At 39.1% G+C, this 19,718-nt stretch overlaps 1 protein-coding gene across 1 annotated transcript in view; it reads left to right on the top strand.

The window, feature by feature from the left end:
• The window catches only part of svila (supervillin a), a 231,578-nt gene that overhangs the window by 90,262 nt on the left and 121,598 nt on the right, over positions 1–19,718 (top strand). The window contains exons 8-12 of the mRNA XM_078537730.1: positions 8,880–9,707; positions 10,081–10,251; positions 11,067–11,101; positions 12,354–12,418; positions 12,696–12,844. Of these exons, the coding sequence (XP_078393856.1) occupies positions 8,880–9,707; positions 10,081–10,251; positions 11,067–11,101; positions 12,354–12,418; positions 12,696–12,844 (1,248 nt within the window). The remainder of the gene's footprint in view (positions 1–8,879; positions 9,708–10,080; positions 10,252–11,066; positions 11,102–12,353; positions 12,419–12,695; positions 12,845–19,718) is intronic.

Genomic DNA, 19,718 nt, shown 5'->3' with positions numbered 1-19,718 from the left:
TGCCTGTGTCTACGGACACCTTAATTGGTCCCCTTGTGTATTTTTATGTGCACTTTCTCAATGAGAGATGAAAACCAGCCAACCCATTGATGAAATCTATACATATCTGCACATAGTAAATTCTCTTCATTCAACAATGTCAACATTCACTCAATCATCTAATCAAGAAAAAATGACTTAGAGCATAGTCTGTTGACCTCTTTACTATATTCTGGTGCCCTTCCTTCCCTTTCCTTTGGGTACGTGCGTTAGCTCAATCATTTTGTTTTGGGCATTGTCTGCAGTAGCCCTATGTTGTGGTTACAGCAGAAAAATACCTCACCTACTTAGTTGACATACAGGTGCTCTTGCATAGTCTCTAGGTGTGTTAACTGCAGGAAGTGAGTGTTCTCGAACAATTGCCCTGAAAAGGGCAACATCATTTAGACATGTTTCTTATTGGCTTCAAAAGCCAACAAGTTATTGACATCATCTAAGGCTGACATTCTTTTCCATTTTTAACCATAAAACTGCTCAACTTTAAAGTTGTAGTGTTGGACTTTAACAGTCAAATAATAGAAAAAAGAAAGTGGCAAACATCAACCTATTACAACAATCCGTTGTACAGCTGGGTAGATGGATAGCGTTCAAGGATCTGATTTGGATCCCAGTGTGATATGTTGTACGATAGAAGCAGGGTTAAGAGCAGTTGACTTTACCAAATCACTAACAATTAGAAGTTGTTAATTGAAGTTTCTCTCTGTCACAAAAGCAAAAGACTGTAGATGCTAGAAGCACTCAGCAGGTCAGGTAACATCTGTGGAGAGAGAAACAGGGTTAATGTTTCAGGTTTGTAACTCTTCATTAAAAATGAGGCAAGTTTGAAATATGAATAGGTTTTGAGCAAGTGAAGGCAGGGGGCTGGTGGGGAAAATCTGTAATAGGGTGGAGGGCTTGAGCAATTAAATAGCAAAAGGTTTCATAGTTCAAAAGCTAAAGGGAGTGGTAATGGGTAGAGTAAAGAGATAAAAGATGTCTAAATGTGATGTGAATGGCTAGATGGCCAAAGCAAAGGGATTAAGAAAGAAATGAGACAAAAATCAAATCAGCGAAATAAGAAAACTTAGGGCATGATGTGGACAGAGGTTATCATCTAAAATTATTAAGCTTGATATTGAATCCAGAAGGTTGTAGATGCTGAGTTTAAAGACACGATGCTGTTCTTTGAGCTTGTATTGAACTTCATTGGAACACTGTAGCGCACCAAGGACAGAAATAGGAAATCATGACGAAAGAACTAATATGGAAAGTTTCATCATCCAAATGGATGCAACAGAGAAACTGGGAGAATGGAATAGAGTCTTTACACAAAGCGGGGTTTGTGGAAGTGTAGTCAAGCCTGCTGTCGGATTCCATGCACTTGTAGTGAATATTAGTTGATAGCCAATCCCCAGAAATGGAGACAGAGATGTCAAGGAGAGAAAAGGAAGAGTCAAAGAAGATCCAGGTGACAGTGAGAGAAGAGTGGAAATTGAAAATAAACACAATGGAATTTTTCAGCTCAGCGCGGACCCGGTCTTCAGTGTACCAGAGAAAGAGGTGAGGGTGGTGGTGGCAGGAATAGGGGAAGGGTGATGTGTACTGAGTAGGACCAGAACAAGCAATGTTCCACATAATCTCACAAAAAGGCAGGTATAGCTAGGACCCATGTGGGCACCCATAGCAACAGGTAAATGTACTTTGCATCTATATATTCACTTAATAAACATCTACCATCACTATCAAAAAACACTCACATACTCTGCTTTTCACTTAGTTTACCAGTAAAAACACAAAAAGGTTAAATTGCACATGCATAACAGCTTACAAATATGAGGATTGAAATCACGGTACCCAAAAATATTATCTATTACTTTTAATTTAATCAGAAATGCAATTTGGCATTTGCCACCTCTGAATTCCCAATTAGACATGAGGCCAGGGACTTATATATTGGGTAACAGTGTTTTGGGCCATATAACTTAAATGCTTCTAGCTTGTACCAAAAGTTTAGTAATGAGAGGGTGCAAATAGCTAATCACAAAGGCTTAAGGGGAGTTTAGAAAAAAAGTTTCCAAATTGAATGTGATTAGAATGTGGCATTCTCTGTTCTCTGCCTCATACCTTTGGCGAAGAAACATCCCTAGCTGCTTCGTAAGAGATTTAATAAGAGAAGTGAGTGAGTGTGGGATTAGATTTGGTGGCTTGTGGAAGAAAATACAAGTGCATGATAGACGGGTCAGATGGCCTGTTTTTGTGTTTGTAACATCTCTGGTTCTGTGATTTTTCACATTAGAAGACCTGTTTGCGCAAGAAAGCTATCTTGTCAATGATCCCTGAGAGAGATTTTGTAATTGCAGCTTGATTCCAGGACACCCCTTTTAGCATCTTGAATTGTAATGTTCTTCATCACTTTATCGCCCAGTTTATTAATTGCACATAGCATTAAGCTTATTACGACATTAACGTTTTTGCCTGTAGTTAAGTGTATTTTATCTGAAGAATTTGCATGGCCCAGGTTTACTCAGTGACCACAAATTTTTTGGGCGGGTCACTTTGTAGGGTATTCATCTTCCATGTAGAAAATGAAGAATATATAGTATTCCAAGTAATTGATAACTTAAGGCTTTGGTAAACTAACCACAGTGTCACTTGTAGCAACTTGGGTCACAGAATGAGATTATGAACCACTCGAGCCAATATACTACAGATTTTTCATAAATCCAATTGCAAAACTCAATTCAACTGTTTGAATTTTTTAGGAGCTTCTGTGCTTCAAACCGACCTAAGGCATTTTTGTCCCATTTATATTTGGAGAATGAATGAGCAATGTTTTGGTTGCTGAACAGGGAAGGAATAAATTCTCCCTTATTCCTTTTGACTTACCATTCCCTACTGCTCTGATATAAAGCTTAGAATGCTCTCATTTCGATTTCTCAGCTTGTCCTTGTATCATCCTTGTTGAGAGAATGGAAGAGAATGTCAAACAAAGCCTCAATACAGATTAGGGCTTGTTGAGGCCTTGTATTTAAAAGGATTGGCAATATCCTATAAATTGCCTATCTGGCTGACTGCCTGTTTATGTAGCATAAACCACATTCCAATGAGTGAAGACTCTACCAACAATAGGAAATCTAACTTCTCCAGTGTGGGGAAAATCACAGCCAGAGGTTATAGGAGTAGAACTGAAAAATGTTAAATGCTGTTTTTCATAATGGTGTTAAATTCCTTAGTGCTATTACTTCTACCTTGATTAATATTTTTGTTCATTTTACACATTTACAGTGTGTACAACTATACATCAGGGTTAAAGAAATGTGCCCATTTTGAAAACATCAGTTTATTACAGGAAAATGGTATTTGCTCAATGTCTGTAAATTTCCTTTTAAAATTCTGGTGGGAAATTACACTCTTACATGGGAATTGGCAGAGTTTAGCAAAGTACATATTTAGAACAGTTATCCATGATGCTGTACTTTCCTCACAGTTGCTTCACAAAAGGGAAATAATACTTAAAGTAAATCATTGGTCAATACTTTTTTAATATAAGTAGCCTGACAGCAATGTAGGAAGTAATGGAAGTTAGAAACTATGTCTACTTTGTGCCATTTGTGTAACGTGAGTTAATTGACCAACATAATCCATAATTATTTACAATTAATATTTCAGCAGAAATTTGGTTAAACTCGAGGCCTAATTAGCAGACATTACCCCTGGTGTTAATTCTTTATACAGACTGAGCCTCACGTCAAATCCAGCAAAAATCTGCACCTTTAAGACCAAGATTATGCTGCTTGACCTCATTCCACATTTCTTTCTCTCTCCATTTGCAGTGCTATACATGGTACTCCCCAGCATGTTCTAAAACATTTGAAATGAAAGGAAAAGTTGACTATTTTTCAAGTGGCTGAATAGAAAGTTTGCTTTGCCATTGATGGGTTCAAGCACATTTCTATGTACAGTGGCAACCCCTTACTTTGCAACAAGCATTTATAGCACAGCTATTCACCCCTGCAGATCCATACTGGTGTTTATGCTCCACACAAGCCTCCATGCCTTATGCTCCACACCTTCCTTCATCTAACCCATCAACATATCCTGCCATTTCTTTTCTCCCTCTTTTCTCCCTGTGCTTTTTTAGCTTTGCCTTAAATGCACTTACGCTATTGTCTTCAATCAGTCCATGTGGTAGGGAGTTTCACATTCTAACTGGTCTATGGTTAAAGAAGATTGTTGAATTCCCTATTGGATTTATCAGTAAATATCCTATGTATATTGCCCCTACTTCTGGCCTCGCTAATGTATATTTTATGGGATGTGTTTCTCAGTAGAGTGAAATCAGTACATTTTTGGATTTTTCCAGCCTCCTTTTTGTTGCAGTATAAACGCATTGGTCATCATGTCCATTCCTGAGGTATCCCAAGAGTGAAGAAGATCTAAATTGAAGTTCTCTTTCCAAACACACCTTTCCTCTTAGGCTGCAATATTTTTTGACTGCACTTCTATGTTTTTCTGATGCACTTGGCATCGCTTGTCCTCTATTACCTTAGCTTGCAATTTCCTTCTGTTTTGGACTTCAAAATTTTGCTATTTTTCCAATGCTGTCATTTTTGTTTGCTGGTTAAATTTAAAGATCCAAATTTTTTTTAATGCCAATTCATGTCCTTCTGTTTCTGCCAAAGCTTATTTTTCCACATCTTTTCCCTTTGGTGCTCTATTTCCCATTCATTTTTGGAGTTTCAGTAAAAACTAACAGATGGGATGAGATTTTGGTTTCAGACATTTACCGTCAGACTTTGTTTTGGTCTCGGTCTCTATTTTGTTTTTATCTTGCAGCACTGTGCTATGCATGTTCTGTCCTCCTCACACCTGTTAAATCCACCAGAAACCACACTACTTATCAGACAAGACTTCCAAAAACCTAGCAGAATTGCCAATATATATTCCAAAGATGGTATAATTTTTAAAATTAGGCCTGAGAGGTATATTGAATAACTTGCTTTATTCGTTCATGGAATGTGGGCATCTCTGGCTAGTCAGCATTTATTGCCCGTCCCTAATTGCCCTTGTTCAGAAGGTATTTAAGAGTCAACCACATTGCTGTGGGTCTAGAGTCACATGTAGGCCAGACCAAGTGAAGATAGCAGATTTCCTTCCCTAAAGAGCATTAGTGAGCCAGATGAGTTTTTACAACAATCGGCAATAGTTTTGTGGTCATCATCTGACTTTTAATTCCAGATTTTTTATTGAATTCAAATTTCACCATCTGCCATGGTGGAATTTGAACCTGGGTCTCTGGAATACTAGCCCAGTGACAAAACATTATGCCACCGCCTCACAATATTGTCAATATAACAAGATCCTGACCTGAAATTGAATAATGTTGTTCCATTCTTGCTTGCTTACTATTTAAACTCCTATATAAACTAACTTCTCCAGTGTGGGGATATATCAGTTGTTCTAATGAGAACCTGATATCAGAGTTTCATTGTTCTATTAAGGACGACAAGTGCTGGTGCTTTGCACTCAACTCTAACTTGCCTGGCCTCTGAATGGCAAAGGACACTATTGCCTATTTTAGCAGCCTGGTGCCATTGCTATTAAGATGTACCATAGGGATAAAAAGAAAACAAAGATTGCTGGTGCCCTAACATGAAAACAGGATATGCTATAAATGTAGAGGCAGTGAATCAGCAATCTAAGGTGCTAATCCTTAAACTATGCAAAAATGGGAAAGTAAAGAGCTTTCCATTTGCTTGAGCAATTGCTGCTAATGATGGTCCATGTTTTTAAGCAATATATTGAAGCTAAATATCATTCTAGAATCTTTTGAATATCATTAGCCCATGTTATGAGATTAATAACCTTTAGCTACAAAAGTACGGGTTGTTCGCTTAAATTCTGGCTATAGTGAGTGCATCAGAGAAGACTGAAGGCAAAATGTTTGTTAATTGCATGCTAAGGTAATAGAGGACAAGCAATGACAAGCTTTTACTGTTCAGAGTTCTTTCTTTTCTCACTTCACCCTAACCCTAACCCTACTAAAAACATTGCGCAATGTACAACAGCTTTTATGTTTACTGTTATGCAGTTATTATGCACATTACAGCACCATGAGATTTTTGTCTTTAAGCCATGAAAACCAAATATTTGTAATTCCTTATTTTGCAGAGGAAAATTTGAATAGTTCTAGACTGACACCAAAATGGCTTATAGTGGCTGTTTTATTGTCAGTGAGTACATGGTCAATTTAAACTGTAGTTTCCTGCCTGGCATTTCAAAGGAACATGAAATAAAATTAAATGCATTTCAGATGATAAATGTGATCTCACTGGTAGTTAACATGCCAGTTTCTGCTCCTCCATTGTCCTGGCCAATCTGATACTAGCACCTGACATGGGATAACTTCACATGCGTGGTAAATTGCAAACCTGTCTGCTTCATCCTGCTTTCTTATTATCCTAACTAATCTCCCTTATTAACATATCCTAATCTGGCACTGACCCCACAGTGTGATTAATTTCTGACTTGAATCAGCAGTCTGTAGGTTTAAACATTATCATTTTGAATTATTCACATTTCAGGATGGTTCACTTGGCCAAGCGAGATGTCCATTTAACCTTTAAACTCAATATTCTTGCATGTTGCAGAACTTTAGGTTGGTGAACTGAGTCTTGACACTGGATGGTTTTTAGCCTCCACAAGTCATTGGTTTCTTTGAATTTCAGAGCTAAAGTCTTTTTTCAAATCACCAGATGATTGAACAGTCTGACCTCTTCAAGGAGAATTGGTTCTCCTAAGACTCCCCTGTGCATTTGCTGTAGCTGTTTTTGAAGGACAGGGATGGGATCATCACTCCCTTTTTAATCATTAATACTAAATATTTTTTAAAAGTGTTTAAATTACTCAAGTTGGTTGATACTTGAAGATTTAATCTTACCAAAATCAAACTTACCATGAATTCCAGGAATCTAATCGGTGGATTTAGAAAATATTTCAGAAGGGCAGTGAAGTAGCCTGCCTGCTTTTAAAACCCAGAGATGGATTTTCCCTTTGGGAAATTGGAAAATTTTCCAAGTGCCTGTGTGAATGGTTCCCTAGTGCTTTATTATGAGCACCCCCTTCCTGTTTCAGTGGGAATCTCAAAGAATCATGTGTCCTTTCAAGAGAGCAAGTCCTCCCTTGTTAAAGCCTTTCCATTTAGAAGAGTATATTGTGCATCTTTTGGGCTAAGGTTGAATGGTTTAATATGCAGCTGTTGTGCCATGGAATATGGATTTGTGGCTCCACCCACAATCCTCCATAAGTGGATCATCTGACCTGTAGGCAGAGCCAGTGTGTGAATGCCTTGTCACAGTTGAAGGTAAACTGCGCTTGTGCTATTGGCTTTGATGATGTTCAGGAAGCAGGTGGGGTATATGTGAAATAAAGGCAGGAGGCAATGGAATGAAATTTCAACTGAAGTAATTTTGAACTTCAATAGACTAAAGCTGCACAACTAAATCCTAAAATGTTTGGAAGTTTTTCAACACTGAGAAATATGTGCCAGAGAAGCATCGTCAAAATCATTTAGAATGTTAAATTTGCTTTCTGGTGTTAATTTGAAGTGATTTTGCCTATAGCTTGAGATATAACTTAAGATGTTTTTCCTTCAAATAATCTAAATTTTCATGAATAATATTAACATCTTTGCAAAAAATATATTTAGTCACTGAAAGCTTATCCCTGATAGCTATAGAATCATGGTATATATCATGACTTCAGTAAAGTGAATGTGAAAGGGCAGGTTTGTATTCCACCAACATTAATAGCAAGTTCACCTCTTGAAAGGTAACAGGCCCATTGTGCCTGAACATGACTGACCCTTAGAATGATGGGATGTGGGATGAATTGTATATCTTGACCTTCCGAAGCACAAGGAGGTATTTCTGCAGAGGAAAGGAATGAGAGAAAATTCAAGGTCAGTTGGTTGGAGTAGCAAAAGACTGAGCATAAATCACTGATAGATAGTAATGATAGGATATGAGAGTCAAGTGGTAACAGTTTGTGGAGCAGTTATAAATGGCTAACTATGGAAACGGAGCCAAAGCATTATGAATCTAATGTTTAAAGAAAAGTTTTTGTGATGTTACATGGGAGAGTCTGCTTCGGATGCAGAAGAGTTGCATGTCAATCTTGTCAATTCTGATTCTACTGTTTTAGATGTTTGTTTTCTGTTGGTTGTAATATTTGGAATCTATATACAGTTATATACAGAACCCCCATCCCAAAAAAATTTCAAAGATTCTATTGTTCATCAATATTGTCTATTGTCCACCCACCAAAATTCTGCTGAAATATGTGGCTGGTCTGGCCCAAATACTGTTTGGAAGAATAAGGAAACTTGTTTGTTTGGAGCTTAAAAAGCCTAAATCCTTGCAGTTAAGGATGTTAGCTGCTGGCAGTAAAGGATTTGTTTCAACAAATAGGAATGAGAGTCAATAGTGAGAGGAATTTTGTAACTTATGCTGCATCCTCTTTTTCTGAATGTTGTTGAAAGTAGTTGGTGTACAAACTTTTCCACATAAGGGTAGCGTTACCAGTTCAGCGAGTGAGTGAAGTATACACAGTTGTGGGAAATCTGTGGCTTGGATGCTATCTTTGTTGCGTTTGTCTCCTGTATCCCCTTGTTACATCAACTAATGTAAAACCTAACATTTACTTTCTCCCTTTTGTTGACTAAAAGAAACTGTTCAGTTTATCTTTTCACTGGTTATTTTTAAGGTGTACTGGAGCCCCCCTACTATATGGGGTGACATCAGATAAATAAAAGTGACTGTTCTTTTTATGATAAATGAGTGGTTTCCTCCTTCTCTCTCAAGAGTAAAAGTTAGAGAAAGAATGTTGAAAGATGAAGGAACTCGGAGCAGCCCTGAAATAGGCAAAGACATCACTCATAGAAGACTGCAGCAAACACCAGCTCATTATATCTCTCTCCTATCAGAATCTCCAACTGTTAACACAGTTAGTAAGCCCAGTGCTGTTCACCAGCCAGCCTTTGTTCAGACTACTGATCCTGTAGACAATGCCAACACAATGACAAAAGGGTACAAAAGCAGCGTAGTTGATAATCATGTACCAGGCTGTACCAACCTTTCAACAAGAGGTGAAGAGACAAATGAGACAGAGTTTGGAAGAAGATGTGTTTACAGTCCTGAATCAAAACTGAATGAGCCTGGCAGTACTAGAAATTTGTTGAAAAGCCGTAAAGCAGTTCTGCCTTCTCAAGTTCGCAAGCAAGAGAAGAGTCTTGAAGAAACTATCTGTGACATGAGAGTTGTGCATGAGGAAGGTGAAAAGCCACATTTTCTGGGGCCATCTGTAATTGACTGGTATAAACCTAAGGATACTAATCAAAGGAGTGAGAGAGACGTATATATTCAGAAAAAACCTGGGGTACATTCTCATGCAGATGCTGAAAGAGGAAAAGACCAAATCAAAGAAACACCTCGTGAAAAATATAAACTAAAATATTCTATGCTAGATAGCTTGGAGGCACCGAAGGTAGACATCCCAAACAGTGAAGAACTTCAGGGCACCACTACAGATGTACTTAGTGGCGATACTGGTACAGTGGACACAAGGGTGTCTGTTGCCAAACTTCGAAGAGCCTTCCTGGAGACAGCCAATGCCAGCAGAAATCAGGACCTGTAGGTGGTACTTTTGAATGCTGACTTTTTTTTGCTCAACTATTGTGCATTTGCACTGATAACTTAGAAATTGAACTTGCAAGACACATTTGAGCTTTAGCTTGCAGCCGTTACTTTGTGTAAAGTAGTCACGTGAAACCTTAATATTGCAATCTGCTTATTGCTGGCCTGTGCAAGGTATGATGCTGTGTAGTTGCTAAATTTGCTAACTACCATGCATGGTATAAGCATGTGGTGTGATGTAATCTATTGAGGGACTATTTTTCTGGGGTTCTATTATAACTTTCCATTTTGTTTCTCTCTTTCCTCTCCCTCGCTTGCTCCCTTTCGCCCTGTCTTTCTCTCCTGTGCATTTTCTTTCCCATGCTTAAAGTGAAGCTAATGTTGACTTAGTGACATCAGGCCTTGACTTGGCCACCTCTGCTGAAATGGAGAAGGCCCATCGTAGGCCAAGACGTTACATTTCCTTTGGTGAGAATAGGAAGACCTCTGAGAGGTTTAGAACGCAGCCTATAACTACAGCAGAGCGACAAGAGACAGCTAGGTAGGCTGGTATATGTGTATAAATGATAATGAATGTTTTTGCAATGCCCGATAATTTCTGTTCATGTAGTTTTAAAAAGCCCAGTCAAAATTCCAGTAGATTCCCATGAGGCTTATTTTGTTTGTGGAGATAACAACGAGGAAGCATGCAATTGTGACCTCTGTGATTTCTAATATATACCTTCCAATTCGCTAATTGATGAGAAATATAAGGATTAAGGGTATTGGTCAGCACTGTTGAGTGTACTAATTGCGTGCTACTTGATTGTTATCCTGTAAGAGGACATTTTCATTTTACTTTTCATTTACTTTTCTATATTGTTTTTGTGCACTTTGAGTGTGGAAAGATTGCAGAATTGAAAATAGTATAGTATTCAACCAATTATTAAATACCTATTTGCTTTACTTGAGTGCAAAGCCCTGAACTTTTTTTTTTGGTCAGTAGTGTGTAGGTATTGTAGCAATCAAATATTTTTGCTGAAATTACATTTGGACTAAATGTCATCAGAGATTCAGCAACGGCAATAAATTTAAATTATTGGTGATGCCAACATTATGAATTTATCAATGGAGCTTTAATTAATTCTTCAGACCACACCAGAACAGTAAATTCTAAATATCTAAAATATCAAATTAAGTAATGGAGGTCAATCCTAATTTTCATTCAATATGGTAAGACAATTCAAACATAAATTATCCATTTGTATTTTGGAATTTTCTGGCATGCTGTTCTGCATTAACATATTTGCGGGTGATTAAAGCAGAATTCAGACCCACAATTTTCATCAAAGTAACTTGTTAATCTTTATTTTGTAGGCCAGGGCCAATTGCAGAAATGGAAACTACTGAAGGCAAGTATTGGTTCTTATTTTTACTTGTGATATGTACCTGTACTTGCATCGTGAGATTAGCAAGATTAAAAACATTCTAAATTGTGTTGATAAATGGGAATGTGGAAAATATAGATGCTTATACTGTACATTGCATTTATATCTCCAACTGCTGGTTTATAACTTATTGTGTCAGGATATTTATGTGTTGTTTAGTATACTTGAGCCTACATTTTCAAATTGCAATTCAAAATACTAAACATAGGAGAATCCAGGCTTCAGTTTCATTCATTCAAGCTGCTTTGTTTATGAGCATTTAAAACATTTTATTGCCAAATTCCCCAAACTAGTTGAAAGTAGAGCATTTCACTACAGTGACTAGAATTTTGTTTTCTTGGTTTGTAGTAACACAAGATCATTATGGTAAAGGAGGAGTAGAAATGACAGGGTACAGTTAGAAATTGTTGCTAATCCTTGCCATGTAGTTCAGCAAATAAAAATGTGAGCTGTTGCTTGTCAAACCAAAGTTTTAAACCACAACTCTTTATTCTGATCAGTTTCAAAGATTTTCTTTCATTGTTCTGACTATAATGTTAAAAAACACGGGGCTGAATCTTAACTCCCAAAATCGGGTGTGTTGGGGCTGTATCAGAGATTACACGCTGAAAGGCTGCATCCATAAACTAAGTGCCTTTACATCACTGCTTGTAGGCCAGGAGAAACAGGAGCATTTGCTCCCTGCCCAACGAGCTACCCAATATTCCACCCCCCGCACCCCCCCCCCCCCCATCTTTCCTCCCCTTCTCCGACACCCTCCAACCGCCTGCCCTCTTGTCCATCTTCCACACTCCCCCAACCTTGTGAATCAGGCTTCCTGTCTGAAAGGCCTCTAGCCTGTCAGTCAGGCTGCCTGAAACTCAACAGAAAGAATTATCATGGAATGAGTTACAACACAGAAGGAGGCCATTGGGCCCATTGTGTCCATGCTGGAAGAGGAATCTGCAATTAAATACTGCCGGATGGTTTAGGAAACCCATTCTTCTTGGTTTCCCAACACCATAGTAGTCCCTCTGAGTTGAATTTGCTTCTGGACTAAAATCCAGGCCATAATTTCCATTTTTCTGTGTGCATTTGGTGGTGGCCGTAATTTGCATGTCTGTGGAAATAGATTGGGGTTATTTCCTCTCCTTTTCCTCCACTGCACTGAGTAACTTTAAGATTCATATTTCTTAATCTAATTCCAACCGTAACTAACTGTACTTTTCACTTGCAGTCGATGAAGAAAAGTTGGATGAACGAGCAAAAATGAGTGTGTCTGCAAAGAGGTCACTTTTCCGTGTACGTAATTTGTTTTTATTGGTAATATATAGTACTGTGAAGAAATGCCTCTGATCTCATCTGAGACTCCGGGAACATCTGGTTTTATGTCTGATTTGTGATGTAATGCAGGGAGGTTTTTTGTATTTCTTACCTCCTTTCAACTGCCTTACTCGCTTGTTTTTAACCTAAGTTTTAGCATGGTCTCTTAGCTTTCTCCTAAAAAACTACTAGCCCTTTGATAAATTGTAAAATCCGTTGCTGTGCAGCAATTTCATTTTATAATTTTTGGTGTTAGGAGATGGAAAAAGCAACAAAGGCATTGGATGCATCTCTGGCTGCCAAACCTCGGTCTAGAAATTCAGCAGTGGAACGAAGATTGCGCCGTACGCAAGATCGTTCCCGCACCCAGCCTATCACAATTGAAGAAGTAGTTATTGCATCCAGGTAAATTTTAAAAGATGCAAATGTTTAATTTATTTTATCTCCGTTTGAAAGGTTCTTTTTTCCCCCTGCTTTAGCGAACAGTTAAAGGTTGGGATCCAGCCTGCATTTGGAGCAGCTCATGTGTGTCCAGATACAGTAGAACATATTTCATACACCTGTTGTCTGGCATGGCAATGGCTAAGGATACAGCCAAGAGAAAAAGGCACTTTATTAACTAATTACAGAAGAGTTATTATCTTAAATATTGATAAAGCACAGGAGCTTACAACATTGTCTGTATATTTACTCCACATTGCAGACTGTACCTGCCTTCCTCCAAAGATATGGGGTTTGGAAACATGGTTTTGTTTTCACCGAATATCAACCAGTGTTTCAAGTTAGGTTTGTGGTGTATGGAGGAGACTTGAAAATAAGGGATGAAGTTAACCATTCAGTTCTTCCTTGTGCAATTATCTGCCTTTCCACAGACAGTTGTAATTAATGAAATGGAGCAGTAATATCAAATATTCTAGAATTTTCTAGTTGTGATTGCATTGCACATTGTTACCCATGACCTTTTATAGTAGGCAGCCATTTAGTGTTTTATCATTAATCAGAATTGAGATGGTCGTTTGGTTGATGTGTATATGAGATTTCTGTTGCTGGCAAATAACGGAACAAATAATGTACAACTGGCAAACCGAGGAACATGAAAGCTGGCACATCTTGTGTGTTAGTGCTGGCCTTTCTGAGAATAGGTTGAAGATATAAGTCACTGTAAAGATTTAAGATAGTTAAATAAAATGTTGCTGTGCATTGGTGCTCCTAGGTCCTGTGCCATGCAGTAGCGCAGGGGTACCATGACTGGGATTTCTCAGATAAAATTTAAGCAGGGGCTGGTTGCTTCTCCTCTCACCCCATGTCCCCACCACCTCCAGAAAGAGGCAAGGGAAAGTAGGCTGTGTATAATGTTAGAATGTATAGTTGCTGACAAAGGTTTGGTAGGCAAAGCAGTGAGAAAAATTTCCCTGTCTGCATGTTTGGCTAGGAAAAGATTTTTTGGTGCAAAGGAATAAAATTGAAAATAGGAAGAAAGGAGGCATCATCCTTTTTAACTTTGACTTATAACTTGATAGATGTGGCACTTTTTGAGTTACATTATTCAAGTATGTCCCAAATAGTTGTGGGAACAGATGGGAAGAGGAGTCTAATGCAAATTCTTAAAGATACAAATATAAAGATGTTTTCATTCAAAATTGGTTTTATGCTAAACATCTGATGTGCGATATATAGCTTCATTTTGAGAATGAAGCTAGGTCCATTTCAGGTAAGTTCCTTTTTTATTGCGTTATTTGCCAGTTATTTAATTGAAAGCAATATTGCAGTAATTTTGTGCTTGTAGCATGTTCAAATAGTGTGGATGCAAGTAGTTAAGTTCCTTTGATTGACACCTGAAGAGTGCAAATTGACCTGAAGAAATTCTGATATTACACATACAAATTATTTCCAGACTTTATGACTCCAGAGCCCTGTTGTTACTTTGCTTACTTTGGTACCAATTATATAAACAATATGAGAAGGGGATAGAATAGACTGCAGTTTTTAAAGTTTATTTTCATTTATTTTTCTACAAAAATAGTGAAATAATCAAAGCTTTTGAGGACCAGATTAATTTCCTTTTTTTTATATATAAACTGTGAGAACAGTAATAAAACAACAAAGTCTGAAATAGAAACAAGTTAAAATGTCCTTTTTTAAAACAAAATTGGTAAATTGCAATTTGTGTGTTTACCTTCAACTGCTCTCAAGATCGAATAATAGGATAGGTTGGCTTCAGTAATTCAATGTGCAAATCATAAAATAGGGAATGTCTAATGAAGTGACAATAGATAGTCATGCTTTGACCAAACAAAAAAATAAATTAAATTCCTTACTCACCACACACCATGTCTATTCTCCAAACTAATCCCTCAGGATGAGTCATCTTGGAACACTTTAGCTTTACAGGAGACTGGGGTATAATTTCCATCACAATTCTTACCCTTTCTCAGTACATAGCATTGAACCTAGATACCTTGATGTGCAGAATCCCACTGACCTGTAGAGGTTATTTCTACCACCCTAAAGGCAGATGTCTTTCATTTGCTTGATTCAGAAACACGAGACTGGGGATGACAGTTACTATCTGGCCACTGAACCTGCACATTCATTTGTTCAGGGTTTGATACCTACGGTGGTGAGGTTAGAGACGTACAAGCATGTGATACTGTAGCTCTGCATCTCTAACTAGTTTGTCTGCTCATTCCATGGAAGCACAGTGACAATGCATGCATGCATTATATGGTGTATTATTTTTATTCTTTCACGGGATGTGGGAGTCACTGGCAAGGCCAAGGCCAGCAGTGGTTGTCCATCCCTAATTCCCCTTAAAAAGGTGGTGGTGAGTGCCCGTCCTAAACCCCTGCAGTCCCTGTTATATAGGTACGTACATAGTACTGTTAGGAAGGGACTTCCAAGATTTCGATCCAATGACAGTGAAGGAACAGCAATATAGTTCCAAGTCAGGGTGGTGTGTGGCTTGGAAGGGAACTTACAGGTGTTGGTGTTTCATGCATCTGCTGCCCTTGTCTGTCTAGGTGTTAGAGATTGTGGGTTTAGGAGCTTTCAAAGGAGCCTTGGTGAGTTGCTGCTGTACACCTTGTATATAGTACACACTGTTGGCACTGTGGTTGGAGGAGGTGAATGTTTAGGTTAGTGGAGTTGTTGCTAATCAAGTGAGCTATTTTGTCGTGGATGGTGTCAAGCTTCTTGAGTGTTATTAGAGCTAATCTCATCCAGGCTCGTGGGGAAAATCCCATCACACTCCTGACTTACATAGGAACACACTAATTGGGAGCAGGAGTAGGCCATTCCACCCCTCGAGCTTGTTTCGCCATTTGATAAGATCATGGCTGATCTGATTGTGGCGTCAACTCTAGCTTCCTGTCTTCCCCCTATACCATTTGATTCCCCGCTCTCTGGGGAAGAGAACTACACAGACAAATTACCCCCTGAGAGAAAAAAAAATTCTCCTCATCTCTGTCTAAATGGGAGACCCCTTATCTTTGGACTGTGTTCCCAAGTTCCAGTCTGTCCCACAAGGGAAAACACCCTCTCAGCATCCATATTGTCAAGTCCCCTCAGGATCTCAAATGTTTCGCTAAGATCACCTCTCAATTTTCTAAACTCCAATGGATGTAGGTCGAACCTGTCCTCATTAGGTAACCACACCTCTCCCCCACCTCGCTGCCCCCCCCCCAATCCCATCTTTCCTCTGCCACAATGCCAACAGTGTGTACCATATACAAGGTGCGCAGCAGCAACTCACCAAGGCTTCTTTGAAAACTTAATACATTTTTTCTCAAGGAGACAAGAACTGTACACAGTACTCCAGATGTGGTGTCTCCAACGTCCTATACAATTGTAGCAAAACTTCCCTATTTTAATATTCCATTCCCCTTGCAATAAATAACAACATTCTATTTGTCTTCCTAATCATTTTTTAAAAATTCATTCATGGGATGTGAGCATCGCTGGCTAGGCCAGCATTTATTGCCCAACCCTAATTGCCCTGGAGAACATGGTGGTGATCTGTCGTCTTGAACTGCTGCAGTCCATGTGGTGTAGGTACACCCACAGTGCTGTTAGGGAGGGAGTTCCAGGATTTTGAACCAGCGACGGTGAAGAAACAGCGAAATATTTCCAAGTCAGCATGGTGAGTGGCTTGGGGGGGGATCTTCCAGGTGGTGGTGTTCCCATGTGTCTGCTGCCCTTGTTGCCCTTGTCTTTCTAAATAGTGGTGGTTATGGGTTTGGAAGGTGCTTTCTGCGCCTTTGTGAGTTCCTATAGAACATCTTGCCACTGTGCATCGACCATGGAGGGAGTGAATGCTTGTGGATGGGGTGCCAATCAAGTGTGCTGCTTTGTCCTGGATGGTGATGAGCTTCTTGAATGCTGTTGGAGCTGCACTCATCCAGACAAGTGGAGAGTATTCCATCATAGTCCTGACTTGTGCACTGTAGATGGTGGACAGTCTTTGGAAAGTCAGGAGATGAATTATTTGCTGCAGGATTCCTAGCTTCTGACCTGCTCTTGTAGCCACAGAATTTATATGGCTAGTCCAATTCAGTTTCTGGTCAATGGTAACCCTTAGGATGTTGATAATGAGGGATTCAGCGATGGTAATGCCATTGAATGTCAAGGGGCACTGGTTAGACTATTTCTTGTTGGAGAAGGTCATTGCTTGGCACTTGTGTGGCATGACTGTTACTTGCCACTTTTCAGCCCAAGCCTGGATATTTTACAGGTCTTGCTGCATTTGGACATGGACTGCTTCAGTATCTGAGGAGTCATGAATATCCCTATTCTTTGCTTCCTGTCAGCCAACCAATTCTCGATCCATGATAATATGTTACCCCTATACCATGAGCTCCTATTTTACATGGTAACCTTTGATGTGGCACCTTAACAAACACCTTTTGGAAATCTAAGTGCACCACATCTACATGTTTCCTTTCTCCACGTTACCTGTTACTTTCTCAAAGAATTCTAATAAATTAGACAAACGTGATTTCCCTTTCACAAAACCATTTTGACTCTGCCTGATTGCATTAAGTGCCCTGCTATAACCCCCTTAATAATAGATCTAGCATTTTCCCAATGACAGATGTTAGGGATGGGCAATAAATGTTGGCCCAGCCAGTGAATGAATATTTAAAAAAAACTGGGCTGTAGTTACTACTTTCTGTCTCCTTCCTTTCTTAAATAGAGGAGTTACATTTCCTATTTTCCAATCTGATGGGACCTTTCCAGAATCGAGGGAATTTTGGAAAACTTAAAACCAATGCATCTACTATCTCCGCAACCACTTCCTTTAGCCCACTAGGATGAATTTCCATCAGGTCCTGGTGACTTGTCAGCCATTAGTTCAAATAGTTTACACAGTACACTTTCCCTGGAGATTGTAATTGTTTTAAGTTACTCCCTTTCTTTCAACTCTTGATTTACAAGTATTTTGAGATGGTATTTCTGTCTTCTATAGTGAAGACAGACGCAAAATAATCTATTCAATGTTTGTGCCATTTCTTTATTTCCCATTATTAATTCTCCAGACTTAATTGCACTCTAGGGCTCACACTCACTTTAGTTGCATTACTCTTTTCCTTTTTGAATACTTGTAAAAAGTCCTACTTTCTGTTTTTATATTTCAACCTAACTTTCTCTTGTACTCTAATTTTTCCCTCATTAATTTTTTAGTAATTCTTTGCTGGTTTTTAAATTCTGTTCAATTTTCTGACCTACCACTAATCTTCACAGAAGTGTACGCTTTTTCTTTCAATTTGAAACTATCTTTAACTTGGTTAGCCGCGGATGGTGCATTTGTCTCCTGGAGTTTTTCTTTCTCACTGGAATATATCTTTGTTCAAATACATTATGAAATATCTCCTTTAAATGCCTGCTATTGCATTTCTACTGTCCTACCCCTTAACCCATTTTGCTAGTTCACCTTAGCCAGCTCCATCTTCATAGCCTTGTAGTTGCCTTTATTTCAGTTTAAAACACTAGCCTTAGACCCTCTCTCCTCTTCCTCAAACTGAATGCAAAATTCAATCATGTTCTGATCACTGTTACCTAGAGGCTCCTTTGCTATGCAGTCATTAATTAATATTGCCTCATTGCACATTACCAGGTCCAGAATAAGCTGACCTCTGCATGGCTCCAGAACATGCTGCCCTAAGAAATTGTCCCGAAAATACACTATGAACTCATTTTCCAGGCTACCTTTGCAGAATCTGATTTTTCCAAGCTTTACGCAGATTTAAATCACCCATGATAATTGCAGTGCCTTTCTCAGAAGCCCCCATTATTTCTTCCTGTGTATCCCATCCTACAGTGTTGTTACTGTTAGGAAGCCAATAACTACCTCTACAGTTTTCTTCCCCTTGCTGTTTTTTATCACTGAAGATTTTTCAATCATCAATGGACATCCCCACTTGTGACCTTATAATGGAGAGAAGATCATGGATGGAGTAGCTAAAGCTGGCTGAGCCTAGGACACTACCCTGAGGAACTCATGCAGTGATGTCCTGGAAGAGGGGTGATTGGCTTTCAATAAGCCACAGCCATCATCTTTTGTGCTAAGTGTGACTCCAACTAGTGGGAAATTTTCCCCCTGACACTCATTGACTTCAATTTTGCCAAGGCTCCTTTATACCACACTCGGTCAATTGCTGCCTTGATGTAAAGGGCAGTCACTTTCCTTCATCTCTGGAATTCAGCTCTTCTGTCCATGTTTGGACCAAGGCTGTCATGAGGTCAGGAGTCAAATGATCTTGATGAAACACAATAACCTGCTCAGTGGTGCTCAATCTGCTGCATGAGTGCCAGTTGATAGCACTGTCAACCACCCCTTCAACCACTTTGATAATCGAGAGGACGCTGATGGAGTGGTAATTGGCTGAATTGGACTTTTCCCGATTTTTGTGGGCAGGACATATCTAGGCAGCTTTCCACATTGTCAGGTACACACCAATGTTGTAGTTGTATGAGAATAGCTTGGCTAGGGGCACAACTAGTTCTGGAACTCGTCTTCAGTGCTATTGTCAAGATGTTATCAAGGCCCATAGCATTTTCAGTATCTGGTGTCTTCAACCATTTCTTGATATCACGTGGAATAAACTAAATTGGCTGAAGGTTGGCATCTGTGGTGCTGGGAACCAAAGGAGGAGGCTGCAGTGAATCATCCACTTGGCACTTCTAGCTGAAGATTGTTGCAAATATTTCAGCTTTCTCCTTTGCACTGGCATGCTGGGCTGCCCCGTCTTTGACGATGGGGATTTTGGTGACGCCCCCTCCT

The sequence above is a fragment of the Cetorhinus maximus genome, chromosome 3, assembly GCF_964194155.1.
Source record: "Cetorhinus maximus chromosome 3, sCetMax3.hap1.1, whole genome shotgun sequence".
In the NCBI taxonomy this organism is placed as follows: domain Eukaryota; kingdom Metazoa; phylum Chordata; class Chondrichthyes; order Lamniformes; family Cetorhinidae; genus Cetorhinus; species Cetorhinus maximus.
This window is presented reverse-complemented; position numbering and strand designations above follow the sequence as displayed.